General features: G+C 42.1%; 1 protein-coding gene across 1 annotated transcript in view; it reads left to right on the top strand.

Annotated features, from left to right (window-relative positions):
• Positions 1 to 19,416, top strand: part of daam2 (dishevelled associated activator of morphogenesis 2) — a 141,227-nt gene extending 121,811 nt beyond the window's left edge. The window contains exons 21-26 of the mRNA XM_084045757.1: positions 1,972 to 2,140; positions 2,782 to 2,889; positions 3,444 to 3,504; positions 4,829 to 4,960; positions 12,652 to 12,822; positions 13,925 to 19,416. Coding sequence (XP_083901883.1) covers positions 1,972 to 2,140; positions 2,782 to 2,889; positions 3,444 to 3,504; positions 4,829 to 4,960; positions 12,652 to 12,822; positions 13,925 to 14,137 — 854 coding nt within the window. The 3' untranslated portion in view covers positions 14,138 to 19,416. The remainder of the gene's footprint in view (positions 1 to 1,971; positions 2,141 to 2,781; positions 2,890 to 3,443; positions 3,505 to 4,828; positions 4,961 to 12,651; positions 12,823 to 13,924) is intronic.
• Positions 19,417 to 21,218: the final 1,802 nt, after the last annotated feature.

Raw genomic sequence — 21,218 nt, 5'->3', positions numbered from 1 at the left:
TTTCTGCCCTTGGTTTCCTCTCTCTATGCACTGACGGATCTGAAATAAATGCCAAAAATAAATCTTAGAATATAAATGGTGAAAAGCCACAACGGAACATACTGTATAAAAAGAGTGAAGAGAAATGCATAATTGCATTGCATAATTGTAAATATTTCAATGTGTGTGTGTGTGTGTGTGTGTGTTTGTATGGTGTGTATGGTGTATAATGGTGGTTTGCCTGCATGTTCCAGTTTTTCCCTCAAGCCAGCTTAAATAGAGAGCAAGGTTACCAGGGAGGCTGTTTTGGAAAGCTGGCACATGTTGAGAGGGAAGAGTCACTCTCGTAAACACTGCAGCTTTGCTTCAAAGGGCAAAGGAAAAGCTTCCAGAAAGGCCATGGAGCTGCGTGCGTGCGTGCGTGTATGAGACTGTGTGAGAGAGAGATACAGCGAGAGAACCAATCTGGCTAGTATCTACTTGAGCCAGATCTACGTAAAAGACAAGTCTGTCCAAAGTCTGGATGCCATCCTAGTCTTTGATATTCACATCATCCCTAAATGCAGTTTTCTTGGCAGAGTAAGAGGCCAACTCTTACACCAGCAGCCTATTATTGCTTGCGAGTAGTACTACTGACTGACACTTAAGCCTCGTCTAGTTTTACCGTAACTCAATTTTGACAGCTAGTTTATCCAGAGTTTACTGCTCAATGCGGAGCACTGACATCCTATCGTGGGCTATATTGGTTATTATGAATGATACGAGCTTCCAGAACCCTTGGTGTGTTGTCCAAATGCTCCCCCCAAACCACATTGTTCATCAATTCCCAGAATAAAGTCCTCATGATCCCACTTTTAATGATTGATGTCATATTGTCATTTACTGTAGATGGGACCAGCATTTCCCAGAGACCACCCAGCACGTTCAATAATAACGTCTGAACTAGCGATAGTGTAGTGTGCGGCCAGGGCTTTTTTTTTTCTTTTTCTTTTTTTTTTTTTTTGCATTCAGCGAAAACGCTGCCGAGGCCCCGGCCAGGAGAACAGTTCCCATGGTGCACCGCTGCAGAGACAGCACTGTAATAATAACAATATGGAATTTGTTAATGATTTTCACATTCACACTGAGGTTTTCCTCTGCGGAGAAGTTGGGAGGAGGAGGAGGAGGAGGAGGAGGGCGGGGGACCACCTGCACCATGCCAGAAAGCTCTGGTTCCCAGAGGGAAAGAGATGGACGGAGGACAGCACGGTGTTCGGTTTCAATCCACCCCCCCTCCTCCTGCTGTTTTAATTGATGGATAGCAGAACATGACGGACTCACTTCCCACTCTGTGGTCAAGCTGTGCAGCTGTGTTTGTCTCTTATTGGTCAGCAAACCACCGTGAGCCGTAAAGGACGAGAAGTAGATGAGAACACTGTGTGTGCGTCTGTATGTGTGTGCGTGTGTGTGTGTGTGTGTGTGTGGGGGGGATAAAGAATCAAACTTTATTGCTACATAACAGGTCTACAGGTGTAAAGAAGTGGGTGAAATATTTGTATCATCGTAGTTTTCAGAAAAGAGACAAGAGAGACGAGGAGGAAAGAGCAAGGAGAAAAGCACAGGGTCAAGGTCATGCCACAAGGAGCATAGACATGCTTTAAATACACCTGGAGTGTTAATTTAGTCCATTTGTAACACAGAGTGTACACATTTAATGTTACGGTTAAATCACTGGGTGTGTAAAGCAGTGTTTTTAAAAGTGGCGTCCAGGGATTCTCAGGGTTCCTTGAGGGGGGTTCTAATTTGACCCTTAAAGTCTGTAACTCTGACAGTATGCAAATGGAACCAAATGGACCCGCCATTTGGTTCCATTTGTATACTGTCAGAGTTGAGGGGAGTCCTTGAAATGTTAATGTTTGAGAACCACTGGTATTTTTTTTTAAAACGCCAGTTACTGTTTGGTCTCTCCAAACCCACCTCATGTCCTCCTCCTCCACCTCTTCCTCCAACCAGCCATCCTGAACGCGTCCAGGGAGGTGGTGAGGAGCAAGCGGTTGACGCAGGTCCTGGAAGTGGTCTTGGCGTTCGGCAACTTCATGAACAAAGGCCAGCGGGGCAACGCGTACGGTTTCAAGATCTCCAGCCTCAACAAGATCGCCGACACCAAGTCGAGCATAGACAGGTGAGTCGCAGCATACAGGGGCAGGTCCGAAAAATAAGTAAATGAGTGTTTGTTTTTTCTTTTAGATTTTCAGTAGCTTTTATTTTATTATTCATTAAAAATGCATACGTTTCATGTCCTACTCGTGAGGGGGTATCCTATCCCCATGTGGGGACCAAACATCTACCGGTGTGCCAATAGGGAATCCGATTCCACTTACATAGATAGAGATTTTGCACTTCGGGCAGTAGTACTAAAATAATGTTGTATTAATCAAAATCATTTCCGGATCGCAGCTTTAAACAGGTTTAGTTGTAAGGCTTCAAGCAATAACTTGAGTCGGTCCCAGCAGAGAGGCTGTGTAGTATATGCGTCTCTGTCGGGTGGAAACCTCATATGTCCAAAACTGTAACTTTTTAGCATTCAAATGCAAAAGTAGCAGATCGACCAGCTCAAAACACGTAGCGCCGCGTTTTGAGCTTGCGGATGAAAAAACACAAAAAGTGTTTCCAAAAATTGAGATATGAGGTTTCTGCCCGACAGCAACGATATGCATACCCTCATGCAAACTTGAAAGAAAAAAATGTCTGTACCCCGCCCCCCCCCCCCCCCCCCCCCCATGTTCATACATAGGTTCATAATGTTGTTGTGTGATTTCACAGGAACATCACCATGTTGCATTACCTGATCATGATCTTTGAGAAGAACTACCCCGACACACTGCACATCCAGCAGGATCTCGGTAGTATACCAGAGGCAGCCAAAGTCAAGTGAGTACGCTGACATTTTGAGTACAATTGTTTCCGGTTTCCGTAGTTGTATTTGATTAACAGTGCCAATGCAGTCCGCTGCTTTTGAATATACAGCAGAGGGTTGAGCCAACTGACTACATCCACACAGAATGTGACAATTACACAGCGACAAAGCTACATAAGTTTCTGTTTTATGCTTTTATTTGATTGTATTTATATCTAATTTGCTGTAAAGCATTTTGCATTTGATTCTTTACATTTTTGTTTCAATAGTATAGTAAGCAATGACAAGGTCCTCACAAGACAAATTGTTGTTTTATGGGTTTCTTTTAAGAGTTAGGTATTAGAAAAAGGTTGGTGCTACGATTAGGATTAGACATTTATAAATTAGGTTTAGGGATTAGAGATAGTCAGTACTAACTGTAAATCATGCCTAGTTAACCTAGTAATAGTTAAAAATGGACAAAAACTGTATAAATTGCATTTAGAAAATGTTGACGTCCTCACAAGTATAGTACAAACCTGTGTGTGTGTGTGTGTGTGTGTCTCTCCCCCTCTCTCTCTATCTGTAGTCTGGCTGAGTTGGAGAAGGAGGTGCACAACATCAAGAGTGGTCTAAAGGCTCTAGAAGCGGTGAGTTGTCGTGTGCGTATGAGAGAGTGTGTATGAGAGAGTGTATCGCATGTAACTGTACATGTGCGTATGTGCGTGTCGGCGTTGCATGTTTTCCACCCACTGGTTCTTCTCACGTCTGTAATTATGTTTTTTTAGAGCATGCCAGAGGTGGGCAGCTGGGTGAGGTGTTTAAATGGTGGTAATGTTCCACAGCGACTTAGAATGCCAAGAGTTACATTTGCTTACGCACACACGCGCACACACACACGCGCGCGCGCGATTGAAAGTATACACATGCACAGACTCCTTCCACAGTTCAAAGTATCATAGTGTCGAACCTCAAGGAAGTAATGTCATGGATTAGAGCAGTGTTTCTCAACGGGGGCGGTACGGCGTTCAGAGACCATAGGGGGGCGCTGGAAGCAATATGTTTGAAAGGGGAGGCACCTCAGTGTGGTTGAGGAGCGCCTGATATTGGATGGGGGGTTATGCCCTGCATAAGCCTCAATCACCCCCAATCTTTCAAAACACCTAATACAACTTTTCATACATTCCTGTCTAAAAACAGTGGTGTAAAGTAACTAAGTGTATTTACTCAAGCACTGTACTTAAAGGAGTAGTTCACCCGAAAAATTACTTATTTTCTATCAATTACACACCCCATGAAGCCTTGATTTCATGGATTATTTTTTTTTTTGTGGCATTCCTAAGACAATAATTTGATGACCGTGTGTATTTCCGGTAGGAGACACAAATAATCTACTTTGTGTCTCCTACCGGATACATTAGCCGGTAGGAGACGGGAATCAAATTATTAGCTTAGGAATGCGACAAAAACAAAAAAGAATCCATGGATTCAAGGCTTCATAGGGTGTGCAATTGATAGAAAATAAGTCCTTTTTTGGGTGAACTCCTCCTTTAAGTACAATGTTGAGGATTTTTTACTTTACTTGAGTATTTCCAATTTGCAGTACTTTTACTTCTACTCCATTACATTTCAGAGGCAAATATTGTACTTTTCCTCCACTACAATTATTTGACAGCTTTAGTTACTAGTTTGTAGATTTTGATTATTATTACAAAACATACATTAACCACCTTAGCCCTAAATACATTTCGGCCATTTGAAAATACCAGATCTACAAGCTCACAATGCGTCGCATAGATCTGCTATTTTTAAAATATTTTGTATACATTTTGAACTGAAACGGGACATTCTGCACAATGAGTACTTTTCCTTAAGTACATTTTGATACCAATACTTTTGTACTTTTACTCAAGTACATTTACCACCACTGTCTGAAAGTCACAACCGTGTGTGATCCCTACCTCTCATGTCCAGGAGCTGCAGTACCAGCAGAGCAGGACGAGGGAGCGGGGCGACAAGTTTGTGGCCGTGATCAGCGACTTCATCACCGTGGCCGGCTTCAGCTTCTCTGAACTGGAGGATCAGCTGAGCGAAGCCAAGGACAAGGTACGTAAACGAGGCTGGCGCGGTCCACACGAAAGAGAGAAAGAAAAAAGAATGGCATGAAGAGGTTCTGTCACTCAGTGCGTTGTGTGTTTGAAAACTCATCTCCATATATTCTAGCTGTTTTTTTGTAAATTAACGCCCTTCTTGATCATACTACAGCGTCACTCAAAAGTAGCAGATCCACAAGCTCGAAACGTGGGGCGAATCGACGCGTTTTGAATCCTGAAAAGTAACAGTTTTGGTCATATGAGGTTTCCACCCGACAGAGACGATAAGGGAATGGGTCAAATCCTCAGTATCAATTTATCGATTTGTAACTCCCAAGAGTTTACAAATAGTAACAATGTAAACAATTGTACACACTCTGGAGTTAAGCTGCAAATCCGTTAGATTTATGTCCTGCCTGTGAATTGAACCCAGGTCTCTGGCGCGTGCGCTGACATTTCTACTGCTGAGCTAAGATGGAACGCCTGCTTGGGAAGGGGAGATATTGCACTTTGAGTGTCAGGCAATACCTCTTGTCAACCAGTAGTGGTCCTACCTGACCACATTCTTTTCTACATTAGAAACGCAGGGGGACCACCTCCAACCACTGCAGTTATGTTTGATATTATAATATTTATTATGTATTAAAGTAGCACTATGTAACCTTCAACTTCTACCCCAGATTTGAACCTGGTTTCCTGCTTAAGTGTTGCCATTTTTACCATTTAACTAATAGTGCCGGCCTGCTTGCTCAGGGGATAAATTGAATCTTGACTATCAGGTAGAAATTTGTGTCCGATCCTGTCTATGACATGACCTTTGACACGATTTAAATGTCTCAATAGAAGAGCCGGCAGACAAAATACAACCACCCCAATGGTATAAGTTATATTGTATTAACATACTCTACCATACAGATTGGACAAAATTACATTTTATTCATTAAAAAAAAAGTTACATAGTGAGGCTTTAAACATACTCTTACCAAGATTCAAGAAGTTTAATTTGTCACTGACTTATACAGGTGCAAGCAGTGAAATGCTGTTGGGACCATACAGATTGGTCAAAATTACGTTTTATTCACACAAAAGAAGTTCCAGATTGCAGCTTTATTAACACTGAAGATTTGACTGTGTAGGAAGAGAAGAGAGGAGTCTTTGTGCATCTCTCCTAAGTTGAGTGTGATGACTTCACCAGCTCGGGGAATCCCGCCATTGAAATGTCTTCTCGTTTTCCCTCCTCGTCTTGGCCCAGTGTGTTTTTTTTTCACACACACATCTTTAACACACATCTTTCACACACATCCCCCCCCCCTTTTTTTTTAGCTTTCTTTAAAAATACATGTTGAAGGTCTTTCCTCCCACCACACTTTCCATCTCTACACAACTCTGGAAATAATGGCCTTTTGAACCAGCAGACCTGTGTTCTGCTGTGTATTTAGAATGTATGTAAGCCAGTGGGTAGAATGTATTTGGCTGCGGATCCCGATCTGAAAATGTTTTGTTCCAGGGAGCCCAGAAGCAACGATTTGTGTTAAAAACATTATTTTTTAAATATGACAAACTAACTGTAGGTGTGACAGGCAGGCTTGGCTAACGATGGAGAAGACGTTCAAAATCAAAGCCTCAGCTGATAAAAGCTGGAGTTAATCTGTTTGTCAGGCTTAAAATCACTCTCCAATTTGACCCCAAGGTTGGTGACTACCGGTTTTAAAAATGGCTGGTCATGCTTGCATGCACATGTGGTTACGTGTGGTTACAATACATATCGTCTCTGTCGGGTGGGAACCTCATATGTCCAAAACTGTTACTTTTCTGGATTCAAATCCAAAACGCGTCGCTTTGCGTCGCGTTTCGAGCTTGCAGATCTGCTACTTTTGATACTTTTGTGTGACGCTGTAGAATGATCAAGGTGGGTCAATATACGTTTTAAGTGGTTCACTTTGCTCAGGAGGACTTTACTGTGTGGATCAATCGAAACAGTCCATGCCGCGAGGACCCAACAACATCGTCAATGATTTTGTTACAGTCAAAGAGAAAGTAATTAAAATAATGGCCCTGGCAGCCATTGCAGTCAGAGCCATGTGTATTATGTTTCTCTTCTCTCTGGCCTTAGTTACGTTTATTTGTTTTTAAGAGCTCGCTTTAAACAAAACAACAAAAAAGGAGTGAAAACGTCTCATTTGGGTTGTCAGGGTAAATGAGCTGGAGAGCTGTAGCGCCAGTTACCGCTGCAAAACAAAAGGACCTGTGTTCAGCGGTCCAAACTCTCACACTCTCTGTCCAAAACAGGGAGGTGGAGTGTGTGAGTGGTCGTGCTTGCGTGCACATGTGGCTATATCGTCGAAACCTCTTATCTCCATATTCTAACTGTTTGTGTTTTTTCGGAGAATAGGTTATACTACTTGATCATACTACAGCGTCACACAAAGCATCAAAGGGAGCAGATCCACAAGCTTGAAACGTGGCGAGAAGTGACTTGCGGGGGCGAGAAGATCTGCTACCTTTGCTGCTTTTTAATTTGAATCCTGAAAAGTAACAGTTTTGGACATATGAGGTTTCCACCGGACAGAGACTATAGTGTGTGTGTGTGTGTGTGTGTGTGTGTGTGTGTGTGTGTGTGTGTGTGTGTGTGTTTGTTTTGGTATGAGGGAGAGCGGAGGTTGACACATTTACTCACTCGCCTGTTGATGCTCTGTAACACTGTTACGCTCCAACAGAGTACAAATGCGGCAATGTGTGTGCACAGTTTTGGCGTATTCTGTAACCACATATTATGCAACCCTATTCTGGACATAAAAGGTGAACGTTCAACGATAATATCAGATCGGCTATCTTCGGCGAAGAGATTTTTGGTGTAGAGGGAAAAAAAAAGAGGGGCCAAGTACAGAGTCCTGGTCAACCAAGTATATATAAAAAATTACTTATTTTCAATCAATTACACACCCAATTAAGCCTTGAATTCATGGAGATTTTTTGGATGGCTTGGTTCCAGGCTTAAAATAATTTATATAAATATTTTCGGAAATCTCTATGGGAAAAAATGAATGGGTTTTCTATCTGTGGCACCACAAAATGGTAGACCACTGCTATATGCCCTATATACATCAACTATTAGAAATTAGCCTATCTAAAAGCTCACAAAGCACCACGACGATGTGTCTTGAAAGAACGTGAAAGATTTTGAATATTTTTTAAACACAAAACTTCTATGGCGGTCCCTACAGCACAAAAAAAGTTCAGATGGCGGTCCGAGTCCTTGACGTGAAAAGGTTTGAGAACCACTGCCTTAAAGCTCCATAGCTGTGTGTGTGTGTGTGTGTGTGTGTGTGTGTGTGTGTGTGTGTGTGTGTGTGTGTGTGTGTGCGCGCGTGCGCGCCCATCGCTCATCACCAGACATTACTACAAGCATTACAAAGGATTACAGTTGTCCGAGGTCATGCGGTTCATTGGGGTTTTGCGCAGCAGGGAAAGGGAATTTCTTTATCCTGAGAGATTGCTGGGGTTTACACTTGACACGCCTACACACAGTCTCTCCGAGACAATACCAGAGATTCAGTCTCACAGCAAGAACAAAACATGGGCAGAGAAACAAGCAACATCTGATCTCTGAACCGGTGGCCCCAGTCAAAGGGTCCAGTTGTCCCATGTTATTATAGCATGTGATGAAAAGATCAAAACAAGATTGTTCCACTGGGTCAAACGTCAGCCTCTCTCCCTCCTAGATATAATATCATCTCTGTCGGGTGGAAACCTCATAAGTCCAAAACTGTTGCTTTTCAGGATTCAAATGCAAAACTAGTGAAATTAGCAGATCGACAAGCTAAGAAAAAACGAGCTTGTGGATCTGCTACTGATGGTTGATGGTTTTGTTAATTAACAAGAAAACACAAAAAGTTAGAATATGGAGATAGGGGGTTTCTGCCCGACAGCAACGATATTCAGCCTAAGTTATTCAAGGCAGAACAACTGGCTCATTGTCGTTTCCCAATGCATGTCACTGAATCTACATCGCTATGTGTTGGTGGAAAAGCAGAATGAAACTTTCCAAACACACCCAACACTTTTAACCAGACATGAACCTGTCATTGCTCAGCCTGCAATTTAATTCTCTACCATTATGCCATTAGTCACCCTTTTCCTGTTTGTTTAATCACTTAAACCCTACATTTAGTTGACCGGGGTCCCCCGGGGGAAAAATAGCAGATCGACAAGCTCGAAACGCGTCGCTTCGAGCTTGTGGATCTGCTACTTTTGATGCTTTCGTTTGACGCTGTAGTGTGATCAAGTAGGGTGTAGAATATGGAGATGAGAGTTTTTCTGCCCGACAGCAACGAATTATAGCCTGCATCAAATCAGAACACGTAAGATTGACAGGCATCGGCAGCAAATAACGAAAACAGCATGCCCACTTTTAATTGTCTTCTTGATTTCGTTTTCATCTTTTTGCCCTCTTCAAGTGTGAACCTGTACCTGACGGCCGGGGCCAGGTTTTAGAAGCCATAGGCCCCTGAGCTACACTCAAGATTTGAGTTACACATATTTGCTTTAAAATATATATATATATTCAAAGATTTGCACAGATTAGATTTTTCAAAAAATTGCTGATTTACAAGCTCATAGCGCATGAGCTTGTATATCTGCTATTTTTGAATAGCCAAAGAAATCTCAAATGTCAGAGCTCGAAACCTCCAGCTTGAACAGCAGCCGCGACGTTTTGAAAGAAAATAGCACGTGATGATCACGAATGAGACGGCATCGAATTCTGGGAGAGGAGCGGAGAGCAAGCATGGAGGAATCCATGGGAAAAGCCCAACTCATTGGATTTGATTCTAGGGTTGTTTTTTTCCCCTTCTTTTTCTTTTCATAAGCTCATTTGTGTTCTTGGTGTTGAGCTCAAACAAGAGCTGAGTATTTCCACATTTCAATACTTTTACTTATACTCCACTACATCTCAGACAAATATTGTACTTTTACTCCACTGCAATTATTTGAACACTTTAGTTACTAGTTACTTTGTAGATTTTGATTGTATTATTACAAAACATACATCGCCCACTTCAGCCCTATATACATTTCGGCCATTTGAAAATAGATGATCTAAAAGCTCACAATGCGTCGCGGTGCGACGCATTGTGCGCTTGTAGATCTGCTATTTTCTCAAGGTGTTTATTCATTTAAAACATTTGAAAACTTGTGAAATGGGACATTCTGCATAATGAGTGAAAAATACTTTTTCCACCACTGATCAAGTAGGGGCGATAATTTACGAGAAAAAACACAAAAAGTTATGAATATGGAGATAGGAGGTTTCGGCCCGACGGCAACGATATCGTACAGTAGTGCATGTGGAGGGTCTGTCCTTCTCCTCCTGGGTCGATATATGAAAGAGCTGTGGTTCCGCTTGTATAAGGATGTGCACCCGGGCCTGTCATTATGGGCCGGTCACCATGGAAACCTCCGCTATCGTCCCCTTCCCTCTCTCTCCTGTAATTATGCGTCTGGTCAAATATTTTGTTTCCTCATGGCTAAATGAGTAAACACTATAGCACAAGAGAAAGCTGAGGTGGGTGGGGCAAACACGAATGAGCACACACGTATTACTGTATGCACACACACAAAAAATGTGTGTACTTACACGGATAAACATGGGAGGGCCGATGTTCACTCTGTATTCTCTATCTATCTATAGCATTGGTTCTCTCCGGGGTCCTGGGGGGGGGCGGGGTTCCAGGGGGTCCCCAGCAAAATGTCAACTTTAACCTTTTATACTTTGGCAATTCAAAAATAGCAGACCTACAAAATCGTAGCGCGGCACTCCCCCGCTACGAGCTTGAAGATCTGCTATTTTTGAAAAATCCTGAAAATGTGTACAAATCTTTGAATATATATATTTTCAAAGGGAACATTTGTAACTCAAATCTTTGCTTCTGGGGGTCCCTAGAACTAAATATTTTAAGATGGGGGTCCGCGACCAAATACATATCATTTTGGGGGTCCTTGACATGAAAAGGTTTGAGAACGACTGATCTATCTGCAGTATCTATCTATCTATCTATCTAGAGTGTCTATCTATCTAAATTCAATTTTCTTATTTTTTATGGGAGCGTGATCAAATGCACAGAACGAGGGCAGTGTCAACAGATTATTGTGGGATTTACAGTTAACGCAGGCCTCATGAATCCATCCCCGTTTAACACGGCAGGATCAGCTACGGTTAGTTAATGTATCACGGCTGGACAGCGTGGTCTCCCATGGCACCTTCCCCTAAACAGCTGCCCAAATCCTTCCTAATCAGACAGCTTTGCAGCATTCGTGCTGACGCATTCCTCCGGAATGCTTCTACTCAGCACACGATGCTCCTGATGAAGCGTTTTGCTGAAAACGTGTGAGCCTGATGTGGCCATTAATACATGAAAATGGGGAGGGGGAATTAAATAAAAATGGAGCATTGCCATTCCCATGGATGTCTTGAGATTTGACCTAAAAATGTTTGGCTAAGCACCCAGCCGGAAGAGGCACGCTTGCCTCTCCGATCAGTAAGCTTGCATCATTTGATTCAGGGGAGCCATCATTTTGGCCACACAGGTCCATAATTGTGATTGAGAAGAGCCTGCTAAACTAAACCATCTTAAGAAACTAGAAAAGTGAATCCATTCATTTGGGATCATTTTGTATGAAAGGCAGGTGTGTTTAATTGTACAATGAAAAATGAAAATGAAAAAAATACTACAGATTATAATTTCTAATATTTTAACAGATTTAACCACGTCATAATTTGTAAAAATGTTCAAAACGTTTTAAATATTTTTTAAATCTTCCCCCCCAGGTTTGTAGACTGTATTGCTGTATGTTTCATTTCTATGGCCCTTGTATGATCTTCCCTGATTGCTAGACTTCCTGTAACATTCCACTCATCAAGGACATATGAGGTTTCCCTTTGTAGCTGATTAGTCAATCAATGAATTGGTTGTTTTGTCGTATTTTTATTTTATTTTAAGTATAACCCTTTAATTCTGCCAGTCTATATATAACTCAATAGCCAGTAGCCATTGTGAAATCAACATCAGTTCTCAACCTCTATGTGTTATTTTGGCAGGGACAACCTGTGTAGGGACAGTCAATGATACATGAACTCCTCTCCCTCAACAACCGCTCTCTACCCAAATCCTCAATTATGTTAATTTAACCCTTGAAAAGTGTACAAATGGAACCAAATGGACCCGCAAACACAGCGTTCTCGCTCAGTTGACTTTTTTCCCAAAAATAGCAGAACTACAAGCTCATAGTGCGGCACCGAGTGCCGCGCTATGAGCTTGTAGATCTGCTATTTTTTGAAAAATCATGATTTTTTTTTAAAAGCGAACATTTGTAACTCAAATCTTTGCTTCTGGGGATTTTACAAATATCTTCCAAATATTTTGTTCCAAGGACCCCTAGAAGCAAAGATATGTTGGTTTATTATTTATTATGGTTTGTTTACTGTTGAGTGAGAAACCAATGTTGCACATTAAGATAACCATCTGGGGACTCCCCAAAATAAATTGGTGACCCCCAGTTTGTGAACCACTGCTCTACTCTACCTCTCTAAAACTGCAAATAATGAAGAGTTCACAAGATTATTATTTTTTTAATTTCACACACCTGTATGATGTAACAAACTTGTGGTCAATGAAGCTAATTCCTACTTTCTTCTGCTGTTCCCAGTTTTCCACGTCCCTGAAGCACTTTGGAGAGGACCAGGGCCGCATGCAGCCAGACGAGTTCTTCGGCATGTTCGACACCTTCCTGCAGTCGTTCGTGGAGGCCCGGCAGGACCTGGAGAACATGCAGCGACGCAAGGACGAGGAGGAGAGGAGGGCGCGCATGGAGGCCATGGTGAGACATGCACCCCACCTGGTCCTATACAGTAACTAGTGCAGCGGTTCCCGACCTTTTCTGGAGCTAGGGCCTCACTTGAAAATCTCGAAAAGCGTTCGCGGCCCACCCATATGACCACTTGACACTTTTTTTCTATCGATTAGTCACCCCATGGAGACTTGAATTCATGGATATTTTTTAGTTTTTGTCGCATTCCTAAGCCAATGATTGGATCAATGGAACTAAGTTCCTGTTTATCGGTATCATAATACACATTCTTTTTTGTTTTTTTGGTTTCAAAGAAATAATACCATGACATGTTTTAACATAAAAAATATAATAAATGTATGTATTTATTTTATATTATCATTAAAATCTTGTGGGTAAAAGTGTAAAAGTATTGCAGGAAATCCTTCTGTGTTGTTTCTCACCCACATGGTACACCAGTCACATCGAGACGGTTCAGACACGCTAAAGACAGACACTAAGAATTATACCGGAGTTGAACCAGGTCCGACTGAGATGGAGTTATGTGAATAGTGTGCGAAGGCGCTTAATACAGCACAGACCTAAACATGAAACAAGGGCCTTGAGAATATTCCACCAATATAACAACAGTCTGGGAGAGCTGGGCAGTGCTCAGAACAAAACAGTTCTCCAGACATCCTCAAATCTGTGTTACATGCAGACACTTGAATGCAAAACACACTTTCTTTCTCTCTCTCTCTCTCCCTCTCTCTCTGTCGCACGCACGCACGCAAACAACACACACACACACACACACACACACACACACACACACACACACACACACACACACACACACACACACACACACACACACACACACACACACACACACACACACACACACACACACACACACACACACATTTTAACTATTACAGAGTGAGTAAAACCACAGCCTGTTTACATAGTGATGGGGCTGATAAGCAGCTGATTAGTTGGTAGACTTGTCAGCAGAATTCATAGGAACTGTTTAATATTTGATTCAGTGGTCATCATTGTGCTCCTTTTCTTTCTTTCCTTCCTTTCTTTCATTTATTTGTCCTACCTTCCTTCCTTCCTTCCCTCCTTCTGTCCTAACTTTCTCTCTCAGCTCAAGGAACAGAGGGAGCGCGAACGGCGGTCCAAGAAGGGCGGAGCCTCAGACGAGGTGGGCGGAGAGTTCGACGACCTGGTGTCGGCGCTGCGCTCGGGTGAGGTCTTCGACAAGGACCTGAACAAGTTCAAGCGCGGTCGCAAGCGCTCGGTCAACCAGCTGGTGGAGGGCGGCGGGCGTGAGAGGCCCATCACCAAGGTCAACTACTAGGCCTTGAAAAGCGAGACAGACACCCTGCTTACCCTCCCGTGGTGTACATTTCTTTAAAAAACGCTGACGTTTAACTTTCGATGCCAGGCCCGCGAACTGAGACCAGACTGGTCAGTGACAATGGAAGGAGGACACGCGTTTAATGGTGGGACTGGACATGTTGGTGGCATGTAATAACAGCCGTACCGTTTGAAGGAAGTAAGACTGATTCTTTCATTGCTCTCGCAAAGCTCTTTCCCCCATCACAACTTAATTTCCTGGACTCCTGTAATGTGCTCAGATCTCTTGAATGGGACAAAGACCACTTGGGACGGACGGACGGACAGACAGACAGGCCACTGTGACAAATGGTCCCTCGTGTTTTTCGGCACCTTTTCAAGTTTCAACTCTGTGCTCCCTCGCTCTTTCATTCTCTCACTCCCATTCTCTTAGATCACTTTCCTTTCACACGCAATTTGGCTGTTACCTCTGCAACATCCACTGTGGTGGGGCAGCCATATTTCATAGCTATCCGGTGCTGAAACACTTAAGATATTGGGGGTCAGCCAGTCACACTGTACATAGAGGCGAGGATGAGAGAGAGAGAGGTTTGGCTGATTTTGTGGTCTCTCTCAAACTCCTGTGGAAATGCAGGAGGGGAAGCTCTGAGCCAGTGTCCAAGCCGCACGTCCATTCTGACGTTCAGGTTCGAGGGTGTCCTCCAGACCAACAGAGGGCGATGATTCCAGCTGTTGGGGTTCTCTCCCATTCTTCTCCAGCACAGCACAGCGCTGGCCTGGCAGACAGTGACTGCACAGCCCGTAAGGGGCAGAATGGACCATTTGAGAGCGTGAACTTCCTTTAACCACTTAAACCCACAGCCTCCGAATTGTGGGGAAAGCCTTTGCTGAAAATAGCCGATCGACAAGCTCACAGCGCGTTGTGAGCTTGTCGATCGGCGATTTTCAGCAAAAGGTTTCCCCACAATAACAGAAAATACACTAGTACAGTATAGAGCCCTGTGGGACTCCGGTCAACCATATAAGGTTTTAAGTGGTTAATGCAAAGAATGGAGTACGAGTCCACAAATCCCCACAGTTCTTTGTAAGTTGGACGTCTGGCATTGAAGGGACTCAGGAAGGATACAGTTAGCGGTTGCACGTGGTTAAGGGGGGGGGGGGGGGGGGGGCAGTGGTTCAAAGTGGGCTCACATTGGGATTCACCTCTCCTCCCACGTATACTTGTACCTCGTCCTGCACACAGCATTCCCAGGGAGAGCCCAGTATTCCCGGAGGGCACTTTGTTGAGGACACGGCACTTCCCAAGGAAAACCAGCCCCTCAGCACACCCACCCTACACCCCACCCAAAACAAAGAGAAGAAAATTCAATGTTGACTGTGCCACAGGGGTCAAGGTTCACTTATACTCTCTTATTTCTTCGGTGGTAAAAAGAAAAAGGAAAAAAAAGAAGGATTGTTTTGGCATAATCCAGTGCCAAAGTGATGAGAAGATATATATTATGTATTAATAAAACAAAACAAAACATACTGCAATTAGGCGTTTATATATTTATATTTAGATGCAGACAAGCTAATTGCAAAGATTTAGTTTTTTTTATGTTTTCATGGCATTTTTTGTTCTTTGTACACGCTAATAGTTACGTCATTTGTTGGTGTTTTAAGTTCACATTGCAAAAAAAAAAGATTGACATTGAAGTGGAATTCTTTTACATTTTATTTTGTGCTTTGTGCAAAAAAAAAAAAAAAAAAGATTGCTTGTCCATTTCACACATCCATGTCTTGTTTGCACTACACTATTTCAACAAACCTCCAAACTCCAACCAAAAGTGTTCTTTGAAAAGAATCATTTTCTAATCTTAAACTCCCTGTAATTAAAGGCTAACGCTAACAAACACAAAAACGGGACTAAATATAATTTATTATAACACAGTTTAGTCCCCCTTTTGTTATTTGAACAGCTCATATTTCACCCACACACGTTGATTGACGCTTGTTCTGTGGGGCTACAGTATAATGGGGAACAGTAGGTCATTTCCTTACCTAACACAAGTGCATTAACTGGCCATCGGTTCAACATCCAGACGTTTTCATCAATATCTTTCTTGGGAACCACTGGCCGATCTCGCGCAAAAGATAACGGTTCGAGTGAAAGCTCAGCACCCAGATTTATGCTCATGCAGCAACATGTGCATTTCTTGTCTTTTCCGTTCTGTTGAGATTGTAATACCAGACCCTGGCATCTATCCTGCATGCTCGTGTAGGGTACAGCACAATACGGGGGTACAATACCTTGGAGAGGCTTGGATGCAGATGGATTTAGGGAAGAGAATGGATGTTCACTGTCTTTCACCCCGCCACTCTCCACCATACCTCCATGTGGCCAAATAGTTGATATCGTTGCTGTCGTGCAGAAATCTCCATATCTCCATATTCAAACTTTTTGTGTTTTTTCGTAAATGAATGCCCTACTTGATCATACTACAGCGTCACACAAGTATCAAAAGTAGCAGATCGGCAAAAACGAGGTGCGAAGCGACATGTTTTCAATTTTGGACATATGGGGTTTCCACCCGACAGAGACGATATACTGTATAATGTTTTTTTTTATATGGGGCTGATGCTGTTCCTGTCAATAAAGCTGTACCAAGATAACTCTTGAAAGGACTAACAGGACACAGGCCCATGTACCGCAGCCCACACCGGTTTGTTTTTGTTAACCTTTTTTTTAATTATTAGCAAGTACTATGGTGTTTTATATTTCTTAATTCTTAGCGGTAGAAAAGACAACGGCTGCGATGCATGTGGGCTGACTTGAAGGTCCTTGGATACTGCCTTGGGGACGGTGTTCATGTCCTCTGATGGACATGCCCTATTTATACTTTGTCGTAAAACAGTGTCCCTGTGCCGAAAACAAACGTTTCCGGTGTGGGCCACCGTTTTACGGCAAAGTATGTATATGGTGCAGACGGAATGGCATCACTAGAAAATGCAAAAGTGCTACAAGTCCCCCACCCAATTGGAGTGGTCGGAAAGATGGGAAAGGCCATTACTTTTCAGAGTCTTTACCCCGTGTGGGACAACGCTTGAACTTCTGAATCTGTTCAAACCCAGAAACGCACACCCAATACACAAGGACAGAGAGGGACAACGTTCCAATGAAGAAAGAGTGTTAGGGAAAGGCATACTGAAACAAACTGGGGAACGCAGAGAGCTAGTATGTTAGATTTAGTATCGCTGGCCTCAATTTGTAGCATTATACGGCCTACAGTGGCTACAGTGTACATACACTGTAGCTTGGACAAAAGAGACTCAATTACTGTAGTCCTAGGTTTTCCAGAAGGTGGCATATCTTTTTCCTGTGCCGGTTCATTTCCCCATAGCTTTGTGATTGGTTCAGCAGCAGATTTGAACTGGAAACACTATGAAGCTCTATGAATTTCTAGAGACCTGGGGCTGGGACTACAGTTAATGCACAGAGCCTATTACAAGAAACAACTGAACGATGAACTATGGCTTTTCCGAAGTTCCATCAAAATAGAATAGCTCAGGGTAAATTGGAAATGGACGCTCACTGGTCTGTAACTCCGAGAGTGTACAAATGACTCTTTAGAGTTACAGACCTTGTAAGACACCTTTGGAATCCTGGTAGCCCCCGGACCCTATGTTGAGAAACGGTGTCCTAATGAATGTATTGTTCTGTGGATGGTTTCACGAAGTGTCATATCCAGTAGATATGTTTAATTTACAGCAGGACAGTAGAACAGTTGGGCTTTACAAGCATGCAGATGAATCAATAGCCGCTGGCAAAAAAAACAAACATTAACAATTACAGTGTACCCTGAGCACCTATGTGGAAGTTGCCATTATTTTCTCCATCCATTTCCGCGATAAAACTTAAAGGTAGAGAAATAGGTCTCAAGAAATGGATATTTTGCCATAGCACTTGAAATGCAGCATTATATTCTAAACAGACACACACAGGGGGGTAACAAGTACATGAACAGAAAATTAAAGATGTGCAGTATCCATTCATATCCAGTATGTAATGAAGATCTTTAGGCTTGTGATCACAATTTGGCGTCTTTGTTTCCCTCCACTTCGCCCATTTTGCGCTCGCCCCTTTGCGTTTTTCTTTACACTTTTAAGTGCCTGTTGCCCCGTTTCCACGCATGTACCATTCCTGTTGTTAGTTGTTCACTTTACCAGTGCTGGTGGCTTTCTCCACATCTACACATTAACCACATAAACCTTCTATACTTTCTAAAACGGACTTGCGATGCAACTGTACTTGGTACGCTCTTTTTCACTCACCATATCTCTTCACCAAAAATAGCTGATATACAAGCTTGTAGATAGGCTATTTTGGGCTAATGTACCCCCCATAGTCTATGTTTGAGAAGCCAGAGTATAAAATAGGGTTAAAGTGGTTACACTGATTGTGATACTACAGTATATGAACACATTTTTGCAAGGACCCCTGCGGAGCCCCAGACCCCCACTTTGAGCACCACTGGTTAGAGCACACACAAGACGCGCAGCGCAGAAAGGTTCTTGGCATTTGTGCATGCCCCACATTTTCAGATGTTAATTTTTTATACCAAATAGACAGGGACTGAGACTGTCCGATCCTCTGGAATGCTGCCCCCCCCCCCACCCCCCAGCCCCCAGCCCAACTGGAAAAATCAATTAGGTCCCAAGCGAGGAGGGAAAACAATATGATTTGTCTTTCCTCACTCAGCATCCTCATGTACATTTGAGCTGTTCTATTTTCCATTCTCCGTTTTCTTTGGCTATAGAGCTACTACGAGAAGTTCAGTAACAGACTTTGACAGTCTCTCAAAACATTATTATTTGTTTTTTTTAATCCAGAGCTTTAATCCATAGTGTATGTATAGTCTATTTACAAAGCGGTATTGCTAATTTTTTGTCAGTATTATTACATGTTTGTATTGTCACATTGTTTGGATATGATTATTTGGCCATTGACTGGCTGATTGGGGTGCGATGATAGAAAACCAAGAGGAATGAAAAATTGTAGCCTGTTCAATGCACTTTTAATGTGGGACATTTCCATTCCCAATGCCATGGTGTGGGCTCAGTTACCCCCGAGATGAGAAGCGTGCAGCTTTAGAGGAGAATTGAATGGTGGAGATAGACCGCAATGAGATGGAGACAGAAAGAAAAGGTTGCAAGTGAGGTTGGGTACAGTAGGTAACAGAGTGGACTAGATACAGTAGTTCTTCAGTGGTTTTAAATTCAAGGACCCCCCTTTAACTCTGAGCGTATTCACATGTAACCAAATGGACCAGTAACGGGTCCATTTGGTTACATTTGAATACGCTCAGAGTTGCAGACCTGTAAGGGTCCATTTGAAACTCCCCCTCCATTGGAAACCACTTTAAAAAAACACTGGACTAGAACTATGGGGAAAAGACTTAAAAGGGGTGTAGATGTTTTTGTTAAAGTTTGTGTTCAGTAACAGGGGTCTCCCCATCTTTCCAGGACGTCAGATCAGGATACCAATTTTCTCCAATCACGAGAGAGCACCACAAAGATCATTTGTCAGATTCAATTTTTATAGTTCTCCCAGTTCAAATTGTGCAATCTTTTTTCTTAATCACTTCCAGTTTCACTTGTTTATCCTGTATGAGTTCTCTCCTGATTGGATACAATTGGTATCCCAACCTGAAAACTTATTTTCTTCTCACTAAAGAGCTGGAGACTAGGCGAGACCACCTATTAAACATTTAATTTAACAAAAATAATATAGTATATAGTTTAGTATGTGTATATATACATACATATATATATATATATATATATATATATATATATATATATATATATATATATATATATATATATATATATATATATATATATATATCTCACACACACACACCGCCTGTAATTAAGTGATGAAAGCGTGCTCTGATGCTATGAGAGTGCAGTGAGTTGTAAAGCCTGATTTACAACTCACTGCTGTTGTGTTGGTGTCATATGCCGAAAACAGCAGCTCCAAAATCTGCTATTTTTTGGTGCGTGACACTGTCATACGACAGAGTATAAAGTACAGTACGCATAAGACCACTCGTGTTCCATCTGTCACTTGCTTCTGTGTAAGAAAAGGAGAATGTTTGCCGACACAACCACGTTTCTGTTAAAGTCACTGCACTTGGCATCAACCCGCATGCCTAAAGAAGGGTGCACAAATTGTGGTCTGTTATCGTTTAATATAAAAAAATGCTTGCAATATCGAAAACACCTGTTACACAAAAGATTTTTACTGCCTGAGAAAAGGTGCACCTGATTTTAAAGGTTGTATAATTGTGAGGAGTCAGTATTTTTATGGTAAAAAAATGAATAAATCCTCCACCGAAAGATGTATAGTTAAAAAACAAAAGAAAAACATTTGTACACCATTCTTGATGTTTGAAATAAGATTTAGAAAATTACAAAAAAAGTTGAGGAATGTTAAATTTTCCTGTAAATTGTACCTCTATTTATTTGCCTTATTTAGTTTGCTATATTTTGTATGTATACACAGCATTACAATAAAATGTTATATTAAGAATATGAATATGAATAATTATACTGTGGTCCGTGTATGTTGGATAGATTTCAGACTTGTATAAGAATGAGAAACATTCTTTTCCTTATTCATTTCTATAATTTTATTTTTGTTTTGTATCTTTTTTCTTGCCCTGTGTCATTTTGTAGGGTTACAATAAACTTTTGTCCCTTACAAAGTAGTAATTTATTCCTTCCTTGATTAATCTCAATCTCATGAGATTGATTGGGATTGGCTAGGGTTTCTGTGAGCGATGCAATTTGAAGTACTCAACAACACCAAAAACACATTTAAACCTAGCACTTCAACTGCAACAAAAATAATTATGGTTTATCCCCTTCTGTCTTTGGATGCTGTGAAAGATCCTCTGGTGATTTCCCATAATCTGAGGTCGCTCTGTTCTCAGCTCATTCAGTAGACTGGACATATAGATGTCCATGGCGTTCCAGAGAATTTATCAACAGCTGGATTTCCACTGTCATCTTAGGCTGCTCGTATCATGGCAGCCTTC

Source organism: Gymnoscopelus microlampas, assembly GCF_963454915.1.
Source record: "Gymnoscopelus microlampas genome assembly, chromosome: 20".
In the NCBI taxonomy this organism is placed as follows: domain Eukaryota; kingdom Metazoa; phylum Chordata; class Actinopteri; order Myctophiformes; family Myctophidae; genus Gymnoscopelus; species Gymnoscopelus microlampas.
Note: the sequence above shows the minus strand (reverse complement) of the source record. Positions and strands in the feature narration are given on the sequence as shown.